Source organism: Canis lupus, chromosome X, assembly GCF_048164855.1.
Source record: "Canis lupus baileyi chromosome X, mCanLup2.hap1, whole genome shotgun sequence".
NCBI lineage: Eukaryota > Metazoa > Chordata > Mammalia > Carnivora > Canidae > Canis > Canis lupus.
The window spans coordinates 93203135-93226855 of record NC_132876.1 but is presented as its reverse complement, the minus strand read 5'-3'; the positions used below and the strand labels follow the sequence as shown (position 1 = coordinate 93226855).

The 23721-nt window shown below is 39.1% G+C and overlaps 1 protein-coding gene across 1 annotated transcript in view; it reads left to right on the top strand.

Annotated features, from left to right (window-relative positions):
- Positions 1–22894: 22894 nt before the first annotated feature.
- Positions 22895–23721, top strand: part of PRRG1 (proline rich and Gla domain 1) — a 280952-nt gene continuing 280125 nt past the window's right edge. Inside the window, exon 1 of the mRNA XM_072816961.1 lies at positions 22895–23014. Coding sequence (XP_072673062.1) covers positions 22972–23014 — 43 coding nt within the window. The 5' untranslated portion in view covers positions 22895–22971. The remainder of the gene's footprint in view (positions 23015–23721) is intronic.

Genomic DNA, 23721 nt, shown 5'->3' with positions numbered 1-23721 from the left:
TGGATAAATCCATCAGAAGACTGCATTTATCCACTAGGACTTTTGGTCCATTGGTTTGTAAATCAAGAAGTTCATGAAGAGTCAGAGATCTGTAAATCCAGATACTAAATTGGAAATTATTATTATTTTTTTAAAGATTTTATTTATTTATTCATGGGAGACAGAGAGAGAGAGAGAGAGAGAGAGAGAGAGAGGCAGAGACACAGGCAGAGGGAGAAGCAGGCTCCATGCAGGGAGCCCAACATGGGACTCGATCCTGGGTCTACCAGGATCAGGCCCTGGGCTGAAGGCAGCGCTAAACCGCTGAGCCACCCGGGCTGCCCAAAATTGGAAATTATTAAGTTTTGTTTTATAAATAACTCAAGAATTACATACGTAACTAAGCAAAAAAAATGAATTTAAAATCAAGTGAAGGCGGACACCTGGGTGGCTCCATGGTTTAGTGCTGCCTTTAGCCCAGGGTGTGTTCCCGGAGTCCCGGGATTGAGTCCCACATCAGGCTCCCTGCATGGAGCCTGCTTCTCCCTCTGCCTGTGTCTCTGACTCTCTCTCTCTCTGTCTCTCATGAATAAATGAATAAAATCTTTAAAAATAAATAAAATAAATCAAGTGAAGGTTAGCATTTATAAATCAGAGTTATAAATAAAAAGATGACTAATATCAACTTAACCAATTCTACAACTCTGCATTTCATAAGACTGTAACAGGGATGTGTGGAGCAGTATGCCAACACTTAGCAACTTCAGTGAAATAATTACCTCTTATGTGAGCTTCACTGTCCTCCTATTTGTTCATCTCCAAATATTTCCTGAGAGGAGAGGGAAGACTCTCATCACAAAAGAACACAAGTGAAGTAGACAGAATCAAGGGACATTAAAGACCACGGGATTAAGGAACCCAGACAGGTGACTGACTCAAAGATGAACTCGAAGAGGGCACGTTTGCCTTCCCCTGGCTCTGTTTCAGGGAGACCTCATTGCTGGATTGTCTCCCTCTGAGTTGCATCACTAGGGAAGAGCTGGGCCCAGTGGAGTTTCAGGGAGACTAGTCCTGTCAAAGCTCCTTTCTGTCCCTTATCTCTACATCCCACCCAACCCTTGATAGTGAAGTGCCTTGTTCTCTTGGCTACCCTGAGGCTATGGTAAAATATCCTGCCTTCCCATTCTGACTGCTTTCTATCTTCTCTCCATACTACATTAGTGTGTTACTAATCAATGGAATTGTATATGCTTTAGATTTGAATGGCTGTTAATCCATGACCCCATGTGGGGTAATAGAGACCTTCATATTTGCCTGCTAACCACATAGTAACTTTATCATTTTTAGAAGGGCTAGGTTCAGGAACTTAATGGCCCACCATCCAGACTAATTCTCCCCAGGAACTTGATACTGTGAAAATATATCTGACCTCGGGGCCTAAGTTGAAATCACTTCAAGAAGCACTTCATGAAGGCTCACCCTGCAGACTTTCAAGTCAGGAAATGCTGTTGCCTATACCCCTTATATACCACCTCTAGACTTTTGATTGACAATGATGCTCTGAAAGGGCTATTTGGACTCTAGCTGCATCTCTCCTCATCTTGCCTTACGGATCAGTACCCTCTTATACACATGTCTGTTATTGCACTGGAGAGTGACACCATGACTCCGTTTAATGAAAATGACCTAATTCTAGAAAGGATTCTAGAAGGCTATATATACCAGGTGTGCCCCCTTAGTTGCTGAATGGATCATATGGTAGTGAGGGGAGATGTCTAGGGCAATAATAAGGAGGTCTGGCAGCCCAAGGAAATGGCTAATCCACTGGTAATTTGTTTTTTTTCCTAAAGATAGATTAGATAGATAGATAGATAGATAGATAGATAGATAGATAGATTTATTTATTTATTTATTTATTTATTTATTTATTTATGATAGACAGAGAGAGAGACAGAGAGAGAGAGAGAGAGAGACAGAGAGAGACACAGGCAGAGGGAGAAGCAGGCTCCATGCCGGGAGCCCGATGCAGGACTCGATCCTGGGAGTCCAGAATCGTGCCCTGGGCCAAAGGCAGGTGCCAAACTGTGAGCCACCCAGGGATCCCCGTCCACTGGTAATTTGATGACAAAACATAGCTTTTCCCATTAATAGCATCTTGGTCCAGGTGAGGAGCACAGTGTAGTTACTATAGGATACAGAGAACCAGCTAAGCTGCTGGCAGGCTGTGTCTATGGCACGTTATTTATTCTTCAAGCTATGGCTCTCCAGCAGTGAAATGGGGGTGATGGCACCTACCTCACAAGGGTGTTGTGAAACTCAGAGATGGAAAAGTGCTCAGCGTAGCAATTACACACGGAAATTGTACAATAATCACTGGAATGGGAGGGACCCCTGTGAGACCTCATCCAATTCTTTGCTATCTATATGAGAAACTTGGCATCCAGGGATGCTGTCACTGCCTCGTGGTTACCCAGTAGTTCATCACAAGCTCAAGTCCTGGACATTGGAATCTTTTTGACCAGGTTCTGAGTACCATTGGTTGCAGTTGTTTGACCCTGGACAAGTTATTTCATCGTTTTTTGTGCCATAGTTTCCTCATCTGCCTACCTTGTGTGTTGTTAGCCTTTAATGGGTATAAACTATTATTTTCATTTTTTGTTTCAGGCAATTTCAGTCTAAGGACTTTGCTGTACTCTTCATATAGCTTGTCAAAAACTATTATAAGAGTTCTCTTTTATTCCCTTTGTGTTTTGTTGTGTTCTTTATTGGAGGTGTATGGTTTAACTTCAATTTACTTGTAAGCTCTTTGAAGGCAGGGAACATTATATGTATCTTTTTATCAGGCACCTAGCATAGTATATTTTACAAAGTAGACATTTAAGCAAGTCATGATAATTTGGTTGGTTTGAAGGTTTTGGCACTTGTCCTCTTGATTTGGGGACCATTTCCTCTACCCCTATACTTCCTTCAGGTATGGTCCTATTAATTAATTTCAGTGCATCATGTGTGATTTCAGAAGTGCTTCAGTTAGTAATTAATGGTTGATGTTTACGCATTATTTCCTACCTCATTCTAGGAAATAATTGTCAATATATGTTAAGTTCTTTTTTTTAAGATTTTATTTATTTATGAGACACACACACAAACACACACACAGAGAGAGAGAGAGAGAGAGAGAGAGAGTCAGCCACTGAACTAAAGTCAATCCATTTTCAACAAAGTTCCCCAAAAGGAGGCACAGACTATTAAGTTTAACTTATGTTAGTTACTACACAGTAATACTCTACCCAGTTTTATAAAGGGTTTCTGTAAAATCTTTCAAGCCATTGTTATTTGTATATTATATCTGGAGACTGTGATTTTCAGGAAAGGAATATGTGACTTCATTGTGTATCATTAATAATGTGAAGAAATAATCAGCAGTATTTATTACTGCTTAAAGAAAGGAGAAAACATATCACTTCAAGGAGCTTATGGTCCAGTCTGGGTGACAGAATCTAAGGTGAAGTAACAAATGAAAATATATTTGTCTAGTTAGGATTCAGAAAAGAACACTATTTAACCTCATCAAGATTATAAATCACAGACAGCCTGGGTGGCTCAGCAGTTTAGCACCGCCTTCTGCCCGGGGCATGATCCTGGAGACCCAGGATCGAGTCCCATGTCGGGCTCCCTGTCTGGAGCCTGCTTCTCCCTCTGTCTGTGTCTCTGCCTCTCTCTCTCTGTGTCTCTCATGAATAAATAAAATTTTTTTTTAATTTTTTTAATTTATTTATGATAGTCACAGAGAGAGAGAGAGAGAGAGAGGCAGAGACATAGGCAGAGGGAGAAGCAGGCTCCATGCACCGGGAGCCTGATGTGGGATTCGATCCGGGGTCTCCAGGATCGCGCCCTGGGCCAAAGGCAGGCGCCAAACCGCTGCGCCACCCAGGGATCCCATAAAATATTTTTAATAAAAAGATTATAAATCACTAAAGAGAAAGGATAAACTTACATTTTCTTGCATCTTCCACCATATCTATTGCAGTGCCAGACATAACTAATGTTCAGTAGACCTTTATTCCATGAATAAGGTAACCAGTTTCTTGATCCACATTGGATAGTTTTTTGACAAACATTCAGCTTCTATCATTTTTCCCTCATGATTCCATGTGATAAGGATTATGAATATAAGTAAAACATGAATATTCAAATGACTTGCATCATCACAGCAAATATGTACTTATGTGCATGAGTCAACAAGATATACCTCCTTTATTAGTAATGCATAATAGTGCAGTGTTTTCATATATAATCATATTAAGTAAATGTTTAACAGCATCACTCATTTCTTTTTTTTTTTTTAAGATTTTTATTTATTCATGAGAGACAGAGAGAGAGAGAGAGGCAGAGACACAGGCAGAGGGAGAAGCAAGCTCCACGAAGGGAACCCAACATGAGACTCGATCCTGGGACTCCAGGATCACCCCCTGGGCCGAAGGCAGGCGCTAAACCGCTGAGCCACCCAGGGATCCAGCATCACACATTTCTAAACTCTGTAGCCTCCAGCTTAGTTTATCTTCTTACAATCTGGATGTAGACTGCTGAATTGTGAAGTCCCAGGGTTCTGCCATGAGTAAATCTCAAGTATATTTCACACAACCACATGCCCCTCTACAGGCTTTTTTCTTGACAACTTATTCCTGTGAGTATGAATGGTACTGCCAGTCTCCCGTCCTCATCCCAGCCACACAGCTCAATAATGTCATTCATTTCCTTCCTCTATCTTTTCCTTTTCCTCACCCCTCAAACACAAGCAATGATTAGGACACGAGGAGTTCAGAGTCTGGCTGAACTGTTTTTTCTTTTAGTTTCCATTACTTCAAGTTCAAATCACCATTACCTCTTACCTACCCCTAAGTGATCTTGTGGTCACCAGTTTTTCTTTGTTCTAGATAGTAGCTTAGATTTCTCTGTCACTTGATGTCTACATAAATATGATCTTGATTCCACCTTGGTGATGGAATCTTCTACCTGCATTCATGCCCCAACAATCTATTGCTTACCTTATCCACTACATACTTGGTATGCCTTGCTTCTTACCATATCCACATATTTATTTATTTATTTTTAAAGATTTTATTTATTTATTCATGACAGAGAGAGAGAGAGAGAGAGGTCAAGGAAGAAGCAGGCTCCATGCAGGGAGCCCGACATGGGACTCGATCCCCGGTCTCCAGGATCACACCCCTGGCTGAAGGTGGCACTAAACCACTGGGCCACCAGGGCTGCCCCTATCCATATATTTAAAGCGTGTCTCTTCTTTAATCCTGTGCAAAGCCTCTATTTTCATAAAGCATATCTTTTTGAAGCTCCTACAATACCTCAAATGCACCCTTCTAGTAACATTTGTCACAGCCTTCCTATAACAATGGTTACTGGTATATTTAAACCTCTTTCAGGTCATAAGCTGTATTTGATTTATATAGTATCTGATCTCATGCTTTATGCCTAAATTTCATCATTACTGGCTTATACCCAGGAAGTTTAAAAAGGAAGAAAGTTTAAACCATCACAGGTTTATGGAAGAAATACAATAAATAAAAAAAATGTAACAAAGTTTGGGAACATAAGACACTTGGAACACAAATAGGCAAAATCATGTATATAAGTATTGTGTGTTAGAATATCAGGCAAAATCATGTATTGCTGTATTGCTTAAACAGAAAGATTCTTAAATATTCCTAGAAATCACAGTCATTAGAGAAACTTAGATAGATAGAAAAATACACAAGGATATATGTGTTTATCAAACCATTTTATTGTCCTAGACCTTTTGCATAGAAGATATTATTGGTTTGCTCATAGGGGAATTCAGTAGGCATGGCTTCAAACAATAGCTCAGTGGTGGGTTAGGCTACATAATTTTCATCTCAAACCTCAACTTTTTTTTTAAATAAGATATGCTGAGCTTATTTTAATTTTATTTTTTATTATTATTTTTTTAAAGGTTTATTTATTCATGAGAGACACAGAGACACAGGCAGAGGGAGAAGCAGGCTCCATGCAGGGAGCCTGACGTGGGACTTGATCCCCCAACTCCAGGATCACACCCTGAGCCAAAGGTAGGCACTCAACCACTGAGCCACTCAGGGATCCTCTCAAACCTCAACTTAATTGAATTCATAAATATCAGTCCCTAAAAATTACCTGAGGAAAACATTTTGTCATTATATTAAGAAAGTAGTGGGGCACCTGCATGGCTCAGTGGGTTGAGCAGCTGACTCTTGATTTCAGTTCAAGTAATAATCTCAGGGTCATGAGATCCAGCCCTGGGTGGGGCTCTGAGCTCAGCAGGGAGTCTACTGGAAATTCTCTCTCCCTCTCTGTCTACCCCTCCCCTGATGCACATGCACCAGTCGTGATCTCAGGGTCTCAGGGTCATGAGATCAAGCCCCAAGTCAGGCTCTGAGAGTCTTCTTAAGACTCTCTCCTCCCTCTGCCTCTCCCCCAGCACTCACTCTCTCTCAAATAAATATATAAATCTTTAAAAAATAAAGAAAATGTAAGTTATTTTCTTTAATGTATGTAGTATGAAGCAGAAGAAATGGAAGTAATTACTTTGTTTAAGCAGCACTGTTAATGACTCATACTACAAAGCCATGTAGGTCCTACAAAATGATGACTATTATTTATTTATGCCTAATGTACATTGAGAGTGAAAAAATCATGATGCTTAGCAAAGGCTTAAATGTAGTTAAAATTTAAAGCTCCAGTTACTTTTCTAGCCCATTCCTGGTGGTTGTCAACAATGTTTTTATTGTTATTTCATGGACTAGGTCAAGATTTCACAAATTCAAGTTATAGAATAGTTGACTCACAAGATGCTCCAAGATAAAAAGAGTTAATACTAATATAAATAATTGCGTTAAGAAATAAATTAGGAGAAAGTACAGCTCTTATTTATAGAATAATTCTAATTAGAAGTGAAGAAGGAATGAGGGAAATAAAAAATCACCTTTAGGCAATCATCACAGTAAGAAGTGGGACAGGCAAGTACTGTTGATTGATACTAAAATTAGTGAATGAAAATATGGTGAGAAACAAGATATTTACATAGCCTCAAAAGCCTGTCCTCACAAGATATTTATTACCCACAAAAGGTAAAAACAGCAACTTTTTGTTTTTATTTAAATAATTATAGCAGACATCACCTAATCAAATAATCACATTTAACATCATCTGCAATAAGACACTTCAACATCATGAATCTTGTGGTATGATTCACTGAGGACAAATTATTTCTTTGGTGTTCTTGCCAAAAATACATAACCTCATTCTAATCATGAGGGAAAAAACAGACAAATCCAAAGTGGGGAACATTCCACAAAATACTGATCAGTGCTTTTGAAAGTGTTAATATCATGAAAGGCAAGGAAAGATTAAGGAACGGACATAAACTAAGGAGGCACAATTACTGAATGCAATGTGGGGAGCTGTGTTGGGTGGTAGACTAAAAAAAGAAAAAAAGACATTATTGAGAAGACTAGCAAAATTCAAATAAGGTCTGTGGGTTTTTTTTTTTTTAACATTTTATTTTTTCATTCATGAGAGACACAGAGAGGCAAAGGCACAGGCAGAGGGAGAAGCAGGCTCCTTGTAGGGAGCCCGATATGGGACTCCACCCCGGGTCTCCAGGATCACACCCTGGGCCTAAAACAGGTGCCAAGTCACTGAGCCACCCAAGCGTCCCAGGTCTGGTTTAATTAATGTTACTGGGCAGCCCCAGTGGCTCAGTGGTTTAGTGTGGCCTTCAGCCCAGGGCCTGATCCTGGAGACCCAGGATGGAGTCCCACATCAGGCTCCCTGCATGGAGCCTGCTTCTCCCTCTGCCTGTGTCTCTGCCTCTCTCTCTCTGTGTATCTGTCATGAATAAATAAATAAAATCTTTTAAAAAAAATAATGGTACTGTGTTAACATTAATGTTCTGGTTTTGATCATTTGCATTATGGTTACATGAAAGATTAACATTAGAAGAAGCTGAGTGAAAGGTATACAGGAACTCTGGGTTTTTTTTGCAACTTCATTGCTTCAGATAGACCCACCCTGCTTTTAGTGAGAGTGACCAAACATACCTATAGAAATAAGGAATGGTTGGTTTGTGATACTGATATGTTATAAGCATTTTGTCTCTCTCCAAATAGACCTTAGGCAAATGTGTTTTCTCAAAAACCCAAAGGTTCATACAGAAATGAGAAAAAAACAAAAACAAGTGCTAAGGGCCCAATTCTTTTTTTTTTTTTTTTTTTTTTTTAAGGGCCCAATTCTCCAAATAAAAGAGGAGTATCACAGGAATGCGAGGCAGCATTGGCTTCGTTGATCATTTGCCTACCTAGGATATCAGACTGTCTAGTACAACATAGATAGTATGTTATATATGCTATCAGGTAACAACATAGAACAGACAATATTTGTGTTCTTAACGATTATTTATTTCTGCTGAATAACTTCTAGCAGGGCTATTAATCAAGAGAAAAATGAAGCTGCTTTTTGGTGATGAAAATTACTTTCCAGTGACTGATTGCACTAATCAGTCTTCTGAAAGGGAAATCAAGAGTAAAATGGTGCATAATTCCATTGCACTGCAGTGCACATGAAGAAAAGTGACTCATGCGAAACACAAAAAAGCAACTCTTGAGAAAATGTTATGGGACAAGTAATTTCGGGAAGCCTTTCAAATTTGAAAATTCATGCTAAGTTTTTGGTACACCAAAGGTTATAAGTAGAGAAACTGACTTTACTCTTTTCAGTCCTGTTTCTCAAGTGTATTTGGTCACACATTCCTCCCCCCCCCCCCAATCAAACACCATGTAAGATGTCCAGAGAGGTATGTCCTCTGAGGATCTTGGGTGAAAAATTCTTTTTTTTTTTAATTTTTAAAATTTTTATTATTTTAAAGATTTTTATTTATTTATTCATGAGAGACACACAGAGAGAGGGAGAGGCAGAAGGAGAAGCAGGCTACCTGCAGAGCAGTGAGTGCAACACAGGTTGGGTGAAAAATTCTAATGTAAAGAATGACAAGTCCCTGAAAGGACAGTAGGACCAGTGTTACATTTAGGAAAGGGAATCAGGCAGAAGTGTGTAAGATAAAGTGGAGAGGAAAGGAGCAGGAGGCAGGGAGAGCAAATCTGAGCAGGGAGGGTAGTGGTAACAAGAAAAAGATTAATGGTGCAGAAATAACCAAATGAGAACATACATGGTGTGAAAACATTAGCTAGACAACTCTCTCCTATTTGTTTTTTTTTTAATTTATTTTTTATTGGTGTTCAATTTACTAACATACAGAATAACCCCCAGTGCCCGTCACCCATTCACTCCCACCCCCCGCCCTCCTCCCCTTCTACCACCCCTAGTTCGTTTCCCAGAGTTAGCAGTCTTTACGTTCTGTCTCCCTTTCTGATATTTCCCACACATTTCTTCTCCCTTCCCTTATATTCCCTTTCACTATTATTTATATTCCCCAAATGAATGAGAACATATAATGTTTGTCCTTCTCCGACTGACTTACTTCACTCAGCATAATACCCTCCAGTTCCATCCACGTTGAAGCAAATGGTGGGTATTTGTCATTTCTAATAGCTGAGTAATATTCCATTGTATACATAAACCACATCTTCTTTATCCATTCATCTTTCGTTGGACACCGAGGCTCCTTCCACAGTTTGGCTATCGTGGCCATTGCTGCTAGAAACATCGGGGTGCAGGTGTCCCGGCGTTTCATTGCATTTGTATCTTTGGGGTAAATCCCCAACAGTGCAATTGCTGGGTCGTAGGGCAGGTATATTTTTAACTGTTTGAGGAACCTCCACAAAGTTTTCCAGAGTGGCTGCACCAGTTCACATTCCCACCACCAACAGTGTAAGAGGGTTCCCTTTTCTCCGCATCCTCTCCAACATTTGTTGTTTCCTGCCTTGTTAATTTTCCCCATTCTCACTGGCGTGAGGTGGTATCTCATTGTGGTTTTGATTTGTATTTCCCTGATGGCAAGTGATGCAGAGCATTTTCTCATATGCATGTTGGCCATGTCTATGTCTTCCTCTGTGAGATTTCTGTTCATGTCTTTTGCCCATTTCATGATTGGATTGTTTGTTTCTTTGGTGTTGAGTTTAATAAGTTCTTTATAGATCTTGGAAACTAGCCCTTTATCTGATATGTCATTTGCAAATATCTTCTCCCATTCTGTAGGTTGTCTTTGAGTTTTGTTGACTGTATCCTTTGCTGTGCAAAAGCTTCTTATCTTGATGAAGTCCCAATAGTTCATTTTTGCTTTTGTTTCTTTTGCCTTCGTGGATGTATCTTGCAAGAAGTTACTGTGGCCGAGTTCAAAAAGGGTGTTGCTTGTGTTCTTCTCTAGGATTTTGATGGAATCTTGTCTCACATTTAGATCTTTCATCCATTTTGAGTTTATCTTTGTGTATGGTGAAAGAGAGTGGTCTAGTTTCATTCTTCTGCATGTGGATGTCCAATTTTCCCAGCACCATTTATTGAAGAGACTGTCTTTCTTCCAATGGATAGTCTTTCCTCCTTTATCGAATATTAGTTGACCATAAAGTTCAGGGTCCACTTCTGGATTCTCTATTCTGTTCCACTGATCTATGCATCTGTTTTTGTGCCAGTACCACACTGTCTTGATGACCACAGCTTTGTAGTACAACCTGAAATCTGGCATTGTGATGCCCCCAGATATGGTTTTCTTTTTTAAAATTCCCCTGGCTATTTGGGGTCTTTTCTGATTCCACACAAATCTTAAAATAATTTGTTCTAACTCTCTGAAGAAAGTCCATGGTATTTTGATAGGGATTGCATTAAACGTGTAAATTCCCCTGGGTAACATTGACATTTTCACAATATTAATTCTGCCAATCCATGAGCATGGAATATTTTTCCATCTCTTTGTGTCTTCCTCAATTTCTTTCAGAAGTGTTCTATAGTTTTGAGGGTATATATAGATCCTTTACATCTTTGGTTAGGTTTATTCCTAGGTATCTTATGCTTTTGGGTGCAATTGTAAATGGGATTGACTCCTTCATTTCTCTTTCTTCAGTCTCATTGTTAGTGTATAGAAATGCCACTGATTTCTGGGCATTGATTTTGTATCCTGCCACGCTACCGAATTGCTGTATGAGTTCTAGCAATCTTGGGGTGGAGACTTTTGGGTTTTCTATGTAGAGTATCATGTCATCGGCGAAGAGGGAGAGTTTGACTTCTTCTTTGCCAGTTTGAATGCCTTTAATGTCTTTTTGTTGTCTGATTGCTGAGGCTAGGAATTCCAGTACTATGTTGAACAGCAGTGGTGAGAGTGGACATCCCTGTCTTGTTCCTGATCTTAGGGGAAAGGCTCCCAGTGCTTCCCCATTGAGAATGATATTTGCTGTGGGCTTTTCATAGATGGCTTTTAAGATGTCGAGGAATGTTCCCTCTATCCCTACACTCTGAAGAGTTTTGATCAGGAATGGATGCTGTATTTTGTCAAATGCTTTCTCTGCATCTAATGAGAGGATCATATGGTTCTTGGTTTTTCTCTTGCTGATATGATGAATCACATTGATTGTTTTACGGGTGTTGAACCAGCCTTGTGTCCCAGGGATAAATCCTACTTGGTCATGGTGAATAATTTTCTTAATGTACTGTTGGATCCTATTGGCCAGTATCTCGTTGAGAATTTTTGCATCCATGTTCATCAGGGATATTGGTCTGTAATTCTCCTTTTTGGTGGGGTCTTTGTCTGGTTTTGGAATTAAGGTGATGCTGGCCTCATAGAACGAATTTGGAAGTACTCCATCTCTTTCTATCTTTCCAAACAGCTTTAGGAGAATAGGTATGGTTTCTTCTTTAAACGTTTGATAAAATTCCCCAGGGAAGCCATCTGGCCCTGGACTCTTGTGTCTTGGGAGGTTTTTGATGACTGCTTCAATTTCCTCCCTGGTTATTGGCCTCTTCAGGTTTTCTATTTCTTCCTGTTCCAGTTTTGGTAGTTTGTGGCTTTCCAGGAATGCGTCCATTTCTCCTAGATTGCCTAATTTATTGGCATATAGCTGTTCATAATATGTTTTTAAAATCGTTTTTCTTTCCTTGGTGTTGGTAATGATCTCTCCTTTCTCATTCATGATTTTATTAATTTGAGTCTTCTCTCTCTTCTTTTTAATAAGGCTGGCTAATGGTTTATCTATCTTATTAATTCTTTCAAAGAACCAACTCCTGGTTCTGATGATCTGTTCCACAGTTCTTCTGGTCTCGATTTCGTTGAGTTCTGCTCGAATCTTTATTAACTCCCTTCTTGTCTTGGGTGTAGGATCTATTTGCTGTTTTTTCTCTAGCTCCTTTATGTGTAAGGTTAGCTTTTGTATTTGAGTTCTTTCCAGTTTTTGAATGGATGCTTGTATTGCGATGTATTTCCCCCTTAGGACTGCTTTTGCTGCATCCCAAAGATTTTGGATGGTTAGACAACTCTCTCCTATTTGTAATCAACAATTAGGGCAGCCCCTGTGGCGCAGCGGTTTAGCGCCGCCTGCAGCCCGGGGTGTGATCCTGGAGACCGGGGATGGAGTCCCACGTCGTCGGGCTCCCTGCGTGCAGCCTGCTTCTCTCTCTGCCTGTGTCTCTGCCTCTCTTTCGCTCTCTCTGAATAAATAAATAAATCTTAAAAAAAAATTATAGTTGTTTATACTACATATACACACACACACACACACACACATATATAGTTTATAGTACATCATATACTTTATATTATAGTATTAAATAGATCTTTTTACATGTGGAATTTCTGTTGTCAGATTTTGGACTAGTTTTGCTATAGCCCTGTAGGAGTTTCATTGTTACTTTTTAAAATTTACTCTGGTTGGTTTATTTTACCTGAATGTGTATAAGATGTATTTTCCTATTTTATCTGAATGATGTATATTTTATTGTACATGTTCCAGAATTTAGCCAGTGATCCCTGAAAAAATAATGCAGATGACAGGCATTAAAAAAAAGAGGGGATCCCTGGGTGGCTCAGCGGTTTGGCGCCTGCCTTTGGCCCAGGGCGCGATCCTGGAGACCTGGGATCGAATCCCATATCGGGCTCCCGGTGCATGGAGCCTGCTTCTCCCTTTGCCTGTGTCTCTGCCTCTTTCTCTCTCTGTGACTATCATAAGTAAATAAATAAAAATTTAAAAAAAAAGATCTACAATTAAAAATATATTTTTACATTCCTTGTATCTAATTTCTGACCACTGGCTAAGGAAGTGTCAACCTCTAAAGAATTCTTTTTTTTTTTTTAAGATTTTATTTATCTAAGCTTTGAAAACAGGTAATGATCTGGAACTTTTGCTACCACTGTGCCTAACAGTTCTCTGCCATGGCATTCACTCTGGCTTGAGTGCTGCAGATTTGTTCTGTTTTTACTTGAAAGCAAAACTGAATAAGAAATGGTAGTTATATTTTAATTTAAGGTAACATTTAGAAATGATATGAAAAACTTGCATAATGAGAACATAGGCTTCTAAATCTAAGTCAGTCATTCAGGTGCTTGCTTTTTTTACCTCTTTCATGTTTGAAACAGGTTCTAAATAATGTGGTATCAATCTGTTACAAGGCATTTATAAAATGGCACTGGAATTATTTACATTCCATTAAAATGGAATTATTTACATGTCTCCTGAATGTGATAAAACACTTTTTATAATAAATTATTACAGAAAAGGCAATTCTGTTGTTCACTAAGTATTAATAGCATATTTATCAATGTTTCTTTTTTATATATAAATTTATTTTTTATTGGTGTTCAATTTGCCAACATATAGAATAACACCCAGTGCTCATCCCGTCAAGTGCCCCGCTCAGTGCCCGTCACCCAGTCACCCCCACCCCCCGCCCACCTCCCCTTCCACCACCCCTAGTTCATTTCCCAGAGTTAGGAGTCTCTCATGTTCTGTCTCCCTTTCTGATATTTCCCACTCATTTTTCTCCTTTCCCCTTTATTCCCTTTCACTATTTTTTATATTCCCCAAATGAATGAGACCATATAATGTTTGTCCTTCTCCAATTGACTTATTTCACTCAGCATAATACCCTCCAGTTCAATCCACGTTGAAGCAAATGGTGTATTTTGTCGTTTCTAATGGCTGAGTAATATTCCATTGTATACATAAACCACATCTTTATCCATTCATCTTTAGATGGACACCGAGGCTCCTTCCACAGTTTGGCTATTGCAGACATTGCTGCTATAAACATCAGGGTGCAGGTGTCCCAGCGTTTCATTACATCTGTATCTTTGGGGTAAATCCTCAGCAGTGCAATTGCTGGGTCGTAGGGCAGATCTATTTTTAACTCTCATACAGCAATTTGGCAGTGTGGCAGGATACAAAATCAATGCCCAGAAGTCAGTGGCATTTCTATACACTAACAATGAGACTGAAGAAAGAGAAATTAAGGAGTCAATCCCATTTACAATTGCACCCAAAAGCATAAGATACCTAGGAATAAACCTAACCAAAGAGGTAAAGGATCTATACCCTAAAAACTACAGAACACTTCTGTTTTTTTTAAGAGATAGGTTTTTCTTTTTTTTTTTTTTTAAGATTTTATTTATTTATTCATGAGAGACAGATAGAGAGAGAGAGAGAGAGAGAGAGAGAGAGAGAGGCAGAGACACAGGCAGAGGGAGAAGCAGGCTCCATGCAGGGAGCCCGACACAGGACTCGATCCTGGGTCTCCAGGATCTCGCCCTGGACTGAAGGCGGCGCTAAACTGCTGAGCCACTGGGGCTGCCCCTACAGAACACTTCTGAAAGAAATTGAGGAAGACACAAAGAGATGGAAAAATATTCCATGCTCATGGATTGGAAGAATTAATATTGTGAAAATGTCAATGTTATCCAGGGCAATTTACATGTTTAATGCAATCCCTAACAAAATACCATGGACTTTCTTCAGAGAGTTGGAACAAATTATTTTAAGATTTGTGTGGAATCAGAAAAGACCCCGAATAGCCAGGGGAATATTAAAAAAGAAAACCATAGCTGGGGGCATCACAATGCCAGATTTCAGGTTGTACTACAAAGCTGTGGTCATCAAGACAGTGTGGTACTGGCACAAAAACAGACACAAAGATCAATGGAACAGAATAGAGAATCCAGAAGTGGACCCTGAACTTTATGGTCAACTAATATTCAACAAAGGAGGAAAGACTATCCACTGGAAAAAAGACAGTCTCTTGAATAAATGGTGCTGGGAAAATTGGACATCCACATGCAGAAGAATGAAACTAGACCATTCTCTTACACCAGATGCAAATATAAGCTGAAAATGGATGAAAGATCTAAATGTGAGATAAAAATCCATCAGAATCCTAGAGGAGAACACAGGCAACACCCTTTTTGAACTTGGCCACAGTAACTTCTTACAAGATACATCTATGAAGGCAAGGGATACAGAAAGAAAAATGAACTATTGGGACTTCATCACTATAAGAAGCTTCTGCACAGCAAAAGAAACAGTCAACAAAACTCAAAGACAACCTACAGAATGGGAGAAGATATTTGCAAATGATGTATCAGATAAAGGGCTAGTATCCAAGATCTATAAAGAATTTATTAAACTCAACAGCAAAGAAACAAACAATCCAATCATGAAATGAGCAAAAGACATGAACAGAAATCTCACAGAGGAAGACATAGACATGGCCAACAAGCACATGAGAAAATGCTCCGCATCACTTGCCATCAGGGAAATGCATATCAATGTTTCTTTATGTTAAGGTAACATATAAGTATGTATTTAATACTGGAAAAGTCCACTGAAATAAGAATTTTTCCAGTTCTCGATTCCAAAGTAGTTAAATTTTTACCTTTAAAAATTCTTTTTTTTTTTTTTTTTTTTTAAGATTCCATTCATTTATTCATGGCAGACACAGAGATACAGGCAGAGGGAGACGCAGGCTCCATACAGGGAGCCCGATGTGGGACTCGATCTCGGGTCTCCAGGATCACACCCCGGGCTGATGGCAGTGTTAAACCACTGGGCCACTGGGGCTGCCCCCTTTTAAAAATTCTAAAAAAAAAAAAAAAAAAATTCTACTTGCAAGTATGAATGTAGATGAAAAGAACATGTTTGAATTTTATAAGATATCCAGCCTCTAAAGTACAAAAGAGCTCTGTGAGAATATAAGTGAGGAAGAAAAAAAAATTAAAATTGGATTGTACCCTATAATTTTAAAGCACTGTCTATAATTCTTAACCAGGAAAGTATCTTTATTTTTTTTTAATTGGTATTTTTTTAAAGATTTTATTTATTTATTCATGAGAGACACACACAAAGAGAGGCAGAGATACAAGCAGAGGGAGAAGCAGGCTCCATGCAGGGAGCCTGACGTGGGACTCGATCTCAGGTCTCCGGGATTAGGCCCTGGGCTAACGCAGCACTAAACCGCTGAGCCACCAGGGCTGCCCAGGAAAGTATCTTTAAATATTTATTATAATATGTTACTATTTTGTGTATTTATCCCATCTTCTGGCAGTGGTCCCTTAAACTAGGAATATTCAAATTAATAGGCTCTGGTAGCAACAGATAATTTGGTGTTTCCACACAGAATTGTTAGCCAACATTCTTTAGGTTGTATGGAGTGCTATAAAACCAGACTGAGGCCACAGTAATGGCTCTCCTTAGTAAATAGAAATAGGATGATATTAGAAAAATTGTTCTTTTAGTCTGCTAGCCTCAATATACCAGGATAGATGCTAAACACTCAAAAAAGAAACTGTAAAAATTAAACATTTGGAAAATACCATGTGTTTATGAAGAGCTGAGCAACCAAAACTCTATTTCACACAGTACTAGTAGAAGTATAATTTGGGAACCAGTTTCGTATTTTCCAATAAAAGTAAATAGGAACATTCTTTATGATCCACAGTTCCACTCTTTAGTACATAACACTTACACATATGCACTAAGCAATGTTTACAGGATGTTCTTAGCAGCATTGTTCTTAAAGGCAAAAAATGGAATTAGCCCAAATGGCCTTCCATAGGGGAATGGACAAATATTCATTCATTGTATGAATAAGCACTGAAATATCATACAACAGAAAAAGTGAATGAACAGCAGCTGCGTGTGTCAGCATGGATGAAGTTCAAAAAAGTCACGTAAAAACACATGTTGGGATCCCTGAATGGCTCAGTTGGTTAAATGTCAGACTCTTGGTTTCAGCTCAGGCCATGATCTCAGGGTCGTGGGATCAAGACCCAAGTTAGGCTTCTAGCTCAGTGGGGAGTCTGCTTGTCCCTCTGCCTCTCCCCCTGCTTGTGCTCTCTCTCTCTTTCTCATTCACTTTCTCTTTCAAATAAATAAATAAAATCTTAAAAAAAAAAAAGACATGCTCTAGGATTCTATTTGTATAGCACTATATGAGGTAAAACTAAATAGCAAATTGTTTAAGTCTTAAAAAATATAAAATAACAAAAAAAATATATAAAATAACAATGTAACTTTTTTGGTTATGAGTATATCTGGATTGAAGAGAGGAAGGGGAGATCAGTGAGGTATTGATAATATTTTACTCTGAATTTGGTGTTGGATACACAACCATTTATGTGTTTATTACTCATTAAATTGATGTACCACTTTTTGTAAGTATGCTATCTTACATTAATAAAAATGTAATTGTGAAGCAAAATGATTTTAGGCTTAGCAGTTTGCTCAGAGGCAGACTCTGTCAGATGCCTCTTGGTTTTAATGCAGAATTTCTTTATACACTCTTGAATTTGATTTACTGATATTTGTTGAGGGTGTTTTCATCTATGTTCATGAGAAATGTTAGTCTGTTTTCTTGTAATGTCTTTGTCAGATTTTGATATTAGGATAATGCATAAGTTAAGAAGTATTCCCTTGGGATCCCTGGGTGGCGCAGCGGTTTAGCGCCTGCCTTTGACCCAGGGCGTGATCCTGGAGACCCGGGATCGAATCCCACGTCGGGCTCCCGGTGCATGGAGCCTGCTTCTCCCTCTGCCTGTGTCTCTGCATCTCTCTCTCTCTCTCTGTGACTATCATAAAATTAAAAAAAAAAAAAGAAGTATTCCCTTGGCTTCTGTCTTCTGGAAAAGATTGTGGAGAATTGGTAAAATTTATTGATAAAATGTTTGATAGAATTCACTAGTCAACCCATTTGGACCTGGCGCTGTCTTGGAAGGTTATTGATTATTGATTCAATTTTTTTAAAGATTGTATTTATTTACTCATGAGAGACACAGAGAGAGAGAGAAGCAGAAACACAGGCAGAGAGAGAGCAGACCCCATGCTGGAAGTCTGATGTGGGATTCGATCCCGGGACTCCAGGATCATGACCCGAGCCAAAGGCAGACACTCAGCCACTTGAGCCACCCAAGCACCCCTCAATTTCTTTAATAAATAATAGACCTATTGGGGGTTGTCTACTCCATTATTTTTAAATAGAAAGAGAACTCAGGGGTGCCTGGGTGGCTCAGCAGTTGAGCACCTGCCTTTGGCCGAGGGTATGATCCTGGAATTCCAGGATTGAGTCCCCCACATCAGGCTCCTTACATGGAGTCTGCTCCTCCCTCTGCCTATGTCTCTGCCTCTCTCTCTCTCAGTGTCTCCCATGAATAAATAAATAAATAAAATCTTTAAAAAAAAAGGAAAAGAAAAAGAAAGATATTGAGTCAAACTGGATTTAGATTCTATCTAGATTTATTCAAATTATTTGTTTTGTTATTGCTTTTTCCCCACATTAATTTGACAGGTTTTTAAAAATTGTCTCACCTTTATGGAATCACACCAAATTATTCACCCTGGTTTTCAAATAAGTTACTCTCTTATATTATTTGTATTGCTTTTTAAAAAAAAATTTTATTTATTTATATGAGAGAAAGAGTGTGGGGGAGGGAGAGCAGGGAGCAGAGGGAGAGCGAGAAGCAGACTCCCTGCTGAGCAGGGAACCCGACTCAGGACTTGATCCCAGACCCTGAGATCACAACCTGAGCCAAAATCAGAAGCCTAACCAACTGAGCCACCCAGGCACCCCTGTATTGCTTTTAAATCGTAATTAAATTATGCAATTATCAGAACATATGCAGTACTATAAACAGGTATTATAACAAACAGATCATTCTTGGTAAAAATTCATCTCTCCATGGAATGGGCCTACAGTACAGCAGCCTACTAGCTCTGAGTCTTGACTATGCTCTGGGCATCAGTTGGCTTGCTTTACAAAGACTTTGGAGAGCATTGATTAATTTGGGGAATTGGTTGAATAGACATAGATTTGTTAAATGAGCTCCTGATTGACTAAAGAGCATCTGAAGTATTGTGGTACAAAAGAAATCTGAACTAGAAAGTATAGATGGCCTGACATTTATTCTCTCTCACTTAAACTTCTAGGACTTCAGTTATTTCCTTGTACAGTAGTGATAACAACCATTCCCACTACGAGATGTTCTAGACTAGGGAATCACTTGGGATTCCATGGGGGATGGTAAAAGAAAAGGGAGAGGAAAACATACTTATAGAACATGTAAAGAGCTTTGCATCCATGACATATTACAATATTATCTTTAGACTACACGAGTCTAAGGTCCTTTTTTTAATCAATGCAAATTAAAAGGCTACTTCTGTAAAACAGGGTTATTTTTACAGCACAGCATATGGCCACAAATAGTGACGTTTTAAAATTGATTATAACAAAAATAAATTTTTAAAAAGTCCTACGTGCCAGATGTCTTGACTCAAGATATCAACTTGCTTCTCTTAAAATGAAGCCTATCTCTAAAAATTAAAGAAGGTATTCCATGACAATCATGAGCATAAGCAATGCACATTAATTTAGGTAATAGAAAATGATATGCCCTCCTCTGAGGCACACACAAAATATTAAGACATATGACCAATAGAGTATCCTAAGATTGGAATGTGATTAACAGTGACTTGATAAAAAACATTTAAACAATTAACAAAATATTTCAGTAGGCACTGAAGAGAAAAATATATCGAAGGAAATATACATATCTGCAGATGTTTATCATTCTGCTTTATCTTTCTTGCTTTATTAAAATTTGTGACATCTTGTCAAGTAATAATAAAGCATTATCAGAAATCACACTTTCACTTACTTCACTCCAAGGCAGTAGTCAAAAAATAGAACTATGGTGTTGATCACCCTGAGTCTATGCCAGCCATGAAAACTTGCTCCCTACAAGGGTTACCACCTTGTCTCTCAGTCTTGATTGCCAACTATAATAATAAGTTTTATTTCTCTTTTACATTTATTTTTTTTTATTTTTTTCATCTCTCACTGTTTTCTCCTGTTTATTTTTTTTTCTTTTACGTTTTTTAAAAGTAGGCTCGGCAAAAAAAAAAAAAAAAAAAAAAAGTAGGCTCCATGCCCAGCATAGAGCCCGATGTAGGGCTTGAACTCACACCCCTGATTGAGATCAAGACCCGAGCTGAAATCAAGAGTTGGACACTTAACCAACTGAGCCACCCAGTCACCCCTCTCTTACTTTTTACATGACCTACCGGCTATTTATATAAATTGAACTTTTATCATTTTAATTTAAGGTAAATTTTACTTATCTTTCACTTTAATTCTGTCTCTAGTACCCAATTGTCTGGATTCCTTTCAGAATAGCTCTTCCACCCAATAAGCTGGGGAGATGGGAGCTACCCTAAGATGCTGAGGCCCCTGGAACAGCTCTTGTGCAAGGTGGAACTGTGAAGTCCTATGTGTCATCTCTAGCTTAAAGGCCATGTCCTCCCACCATTCTTACTTAATTCCCATAGACTTAGTTAAATAAATGCTTCTCACTTTGTTTTAAGACCTTTGATGGATCTCTAGAGACTTTGAGTGTCTATGCCAGTTTCACCAGCTTAACAAATGTTTCTCCAGGGATAAGATTTCCCCCAAACTTCTCATATTACCATCCTGGAAGTTCCATATCCCTCAGAATCTGAAAGATGGTTATTTGAGACACCCTTGGTAAGCCATCATTATTTATCTTCATCCATCAAGTATCAAGCATGAGATGCAGTAAAACCAATAGCTCTCAGAAGTGGGAACATAATAAAACAAGGTGGTTGAGAACAAGTGAGTCTAGAATACACTGATGCCAGTTAAGGTTGACATCGTTGACTAATCAGTGCCAATGCAACCAAACCTAGTGACAATTAGAGCCTGCGGAGAAGCCAACAGGAATGAAACACCATTCACCTGGGCATCAGGTAATGCGTTGAAGGGTAGGGCATAAAGTGGTGAGTTTTCATTTGCTTAGAAGCTGCTTTGATACCACTGCTTGTAGTACAAGTTGAGCCCTGAGAGACATGAGAAGATGATGTAGCTGAGGTTTCTTTCTTTTTTTTTTTTTTTTTTTTTTTTTTTTTTGTAGCTGAGGTTTCTTAAACTTGAACTTGCACACAAATCACTATGGATCCCATTAAACTACAGATTCTGAATCTTTAGGTCTGGAGAGAGGCCAGAGCTCTGCGTTTCTAGTGAACTCACTGACGATTCTAGTCCTGGTGGCATCCTTGGACCACACTTCAAGTAGTAAAGGTTGAGAGCCCTGGGGATGGAATCTACTGAATGAGCAGATGGGGAGACGAGAGAGGGATGGGACCCACAAAGATGTTGGACAGATGTGGATCTGCTGAGGCAAGCAAGATGTGGAAGGCTTTACTCTCTATAGTGCAGCACTGCTTCCTCGTGACTTTTCAAGTAGTCTGAAGGATAAAAATTCAAAACTGTATAGTTCTGGGGGAAGGAGACAGTCTCTACATGAAATGGTGCTGGGAAAACTAGACATCCACATGAAAAGAATGAAGCTAGACCCATACCTTGCATCATAAAAAAGAATAAAAATGAATCAAAGACCTAAACATAAGTGCTAAAACTACAAAACTCAGTAGAAAACATAAAAGGAAGCTTTATGACATTAGGTTTCTTAGATAGGTCACCAAAAGCTCAGGCAACAAAAGAAAAATATGTAAATTGGTCTTCATCAAAATTAAAGGCTTTTGTGAATCAAAGGACACTATCAAGAGAATGAAAAGGCAACCAATAGAATGGAAGAAAATATTTTGCAAATCATATATCTAATAAGGGATCAATATCCAGAACATATAAAGAACCCCTAAAACTCAACAACAACAAAAACAACCCAATTTAAAAGTAGGCAAAGAACTTGAATAGACATTTCACAAAAGATGATAAAAAATAGCTAATGAATACATAAAGAACTACTCGGTATCACTAATCATTAGGGAAATGCAAATCAAAACTACAGTGAGATACCATTTCACATCCAGTGGAATAGTTATTATAAAAAGCAAACAAAAGACAAAAGTTTTGGGAAGGATGTGGAGAAACTGGAACCCTTGTGCATTGCTGATCTTTTTTTTTTTTTTTAAGATTTTTATTTATTCATGAGAGACACACAGAGAGAGAGAGGCAGAGACACAGGCAGAGGGAGAAACAGGCTCCATGTAGGGAGCCTGATGTGGGACTTGATCCCAAGACTCCAGGATCACACCCTGGGCTGAAGGCAGTGCTAAACCGCTGAGCCACCCGGGCTGCCCCTGCATTGCTGATCTAAAAGTAAAATGGTGAGTTGCTATGGAAAACAGTATAGTAGTTCCTTAAAAAACTAAAAATGGAATTTCCGTATGATCCAGCAATTCCACTTCTGGGTATATATCCAAAATAATTAAAAGTAGAGACTTGAACAGATATTTGTATGCCTGTTTTCAAAGCAGTGAGATTCAGAATAGCCAAAAGGTGGAAACAACCCACATGTCTAACGGACAGGTTAAACAAAATGTAGTATATATATGCAATAGTCCCCCTTTATCAGCAGTTTCGCTTTCCACCTTTTCAGTTACCTGCTGTCAAGCGAAGCCGAAGCCGGGGAAAGCAGATGGTCCTCCTGAGAAATTGGCAAGCCAACAGTAGCCTAAAGCTATGTCTCCATGCGGGTGTTATTCACTTTTCTTCATGTCATCAGGTAGGCATTTTATCATCTCACATCATCTCAAGAAGATGGGTGAGTACAGGGTAATAGGATATTCTAAGAAAGCGACCACATTCACATAACTTTTATGACAGTATATTGTTATTGTTCTATTATTGTTAATCTCTTACTGTGCCTAATTTAGAAATTAAACTTTATCTTAGGGATATATGTATAAGAAAAAGCATGGTATATATAGAGTTTTGTACTAACCCTGGTTTCAGGGGTCTTGGACGAACCACCCGGGATGTAAGGGAGGACTACTATACAATGGAATATTTTTCAGCATTAAAAAAGGAATAAATTCTAATACATGCTATAACATGGAAGAGTTTAAAAACATTATGCTAAGTGAAATAAGCCAGACACAAAGGACAAATACTATATGATTACACTTGTATGAGATACATGAGAGGGAGGACCCATTTTTCCAGCGCCAGCCAGGAGATGGGGGCACGTGCTCTGCGCCCACCGGCCTCCAGGTTCAGAGAAGGAACCTGGCTCTGCACAGAGTAGTGGCGGTTGCGCGCCAGCCTTTTGCACCTGGAACAAGAGCCTGAGGCCACCTGTGGGGTGCAAACCCTTGTCCCTCGCCGCTGGGTGCCAGCCTTCCACCCTCCTGCAGTCCTGGGAGCAGCTGGGCAGGGCAGAGCGCGGCGCGGGGCTGGCGGCGAAGGTCCGCGGCGGGCTCGGCGTGGCTG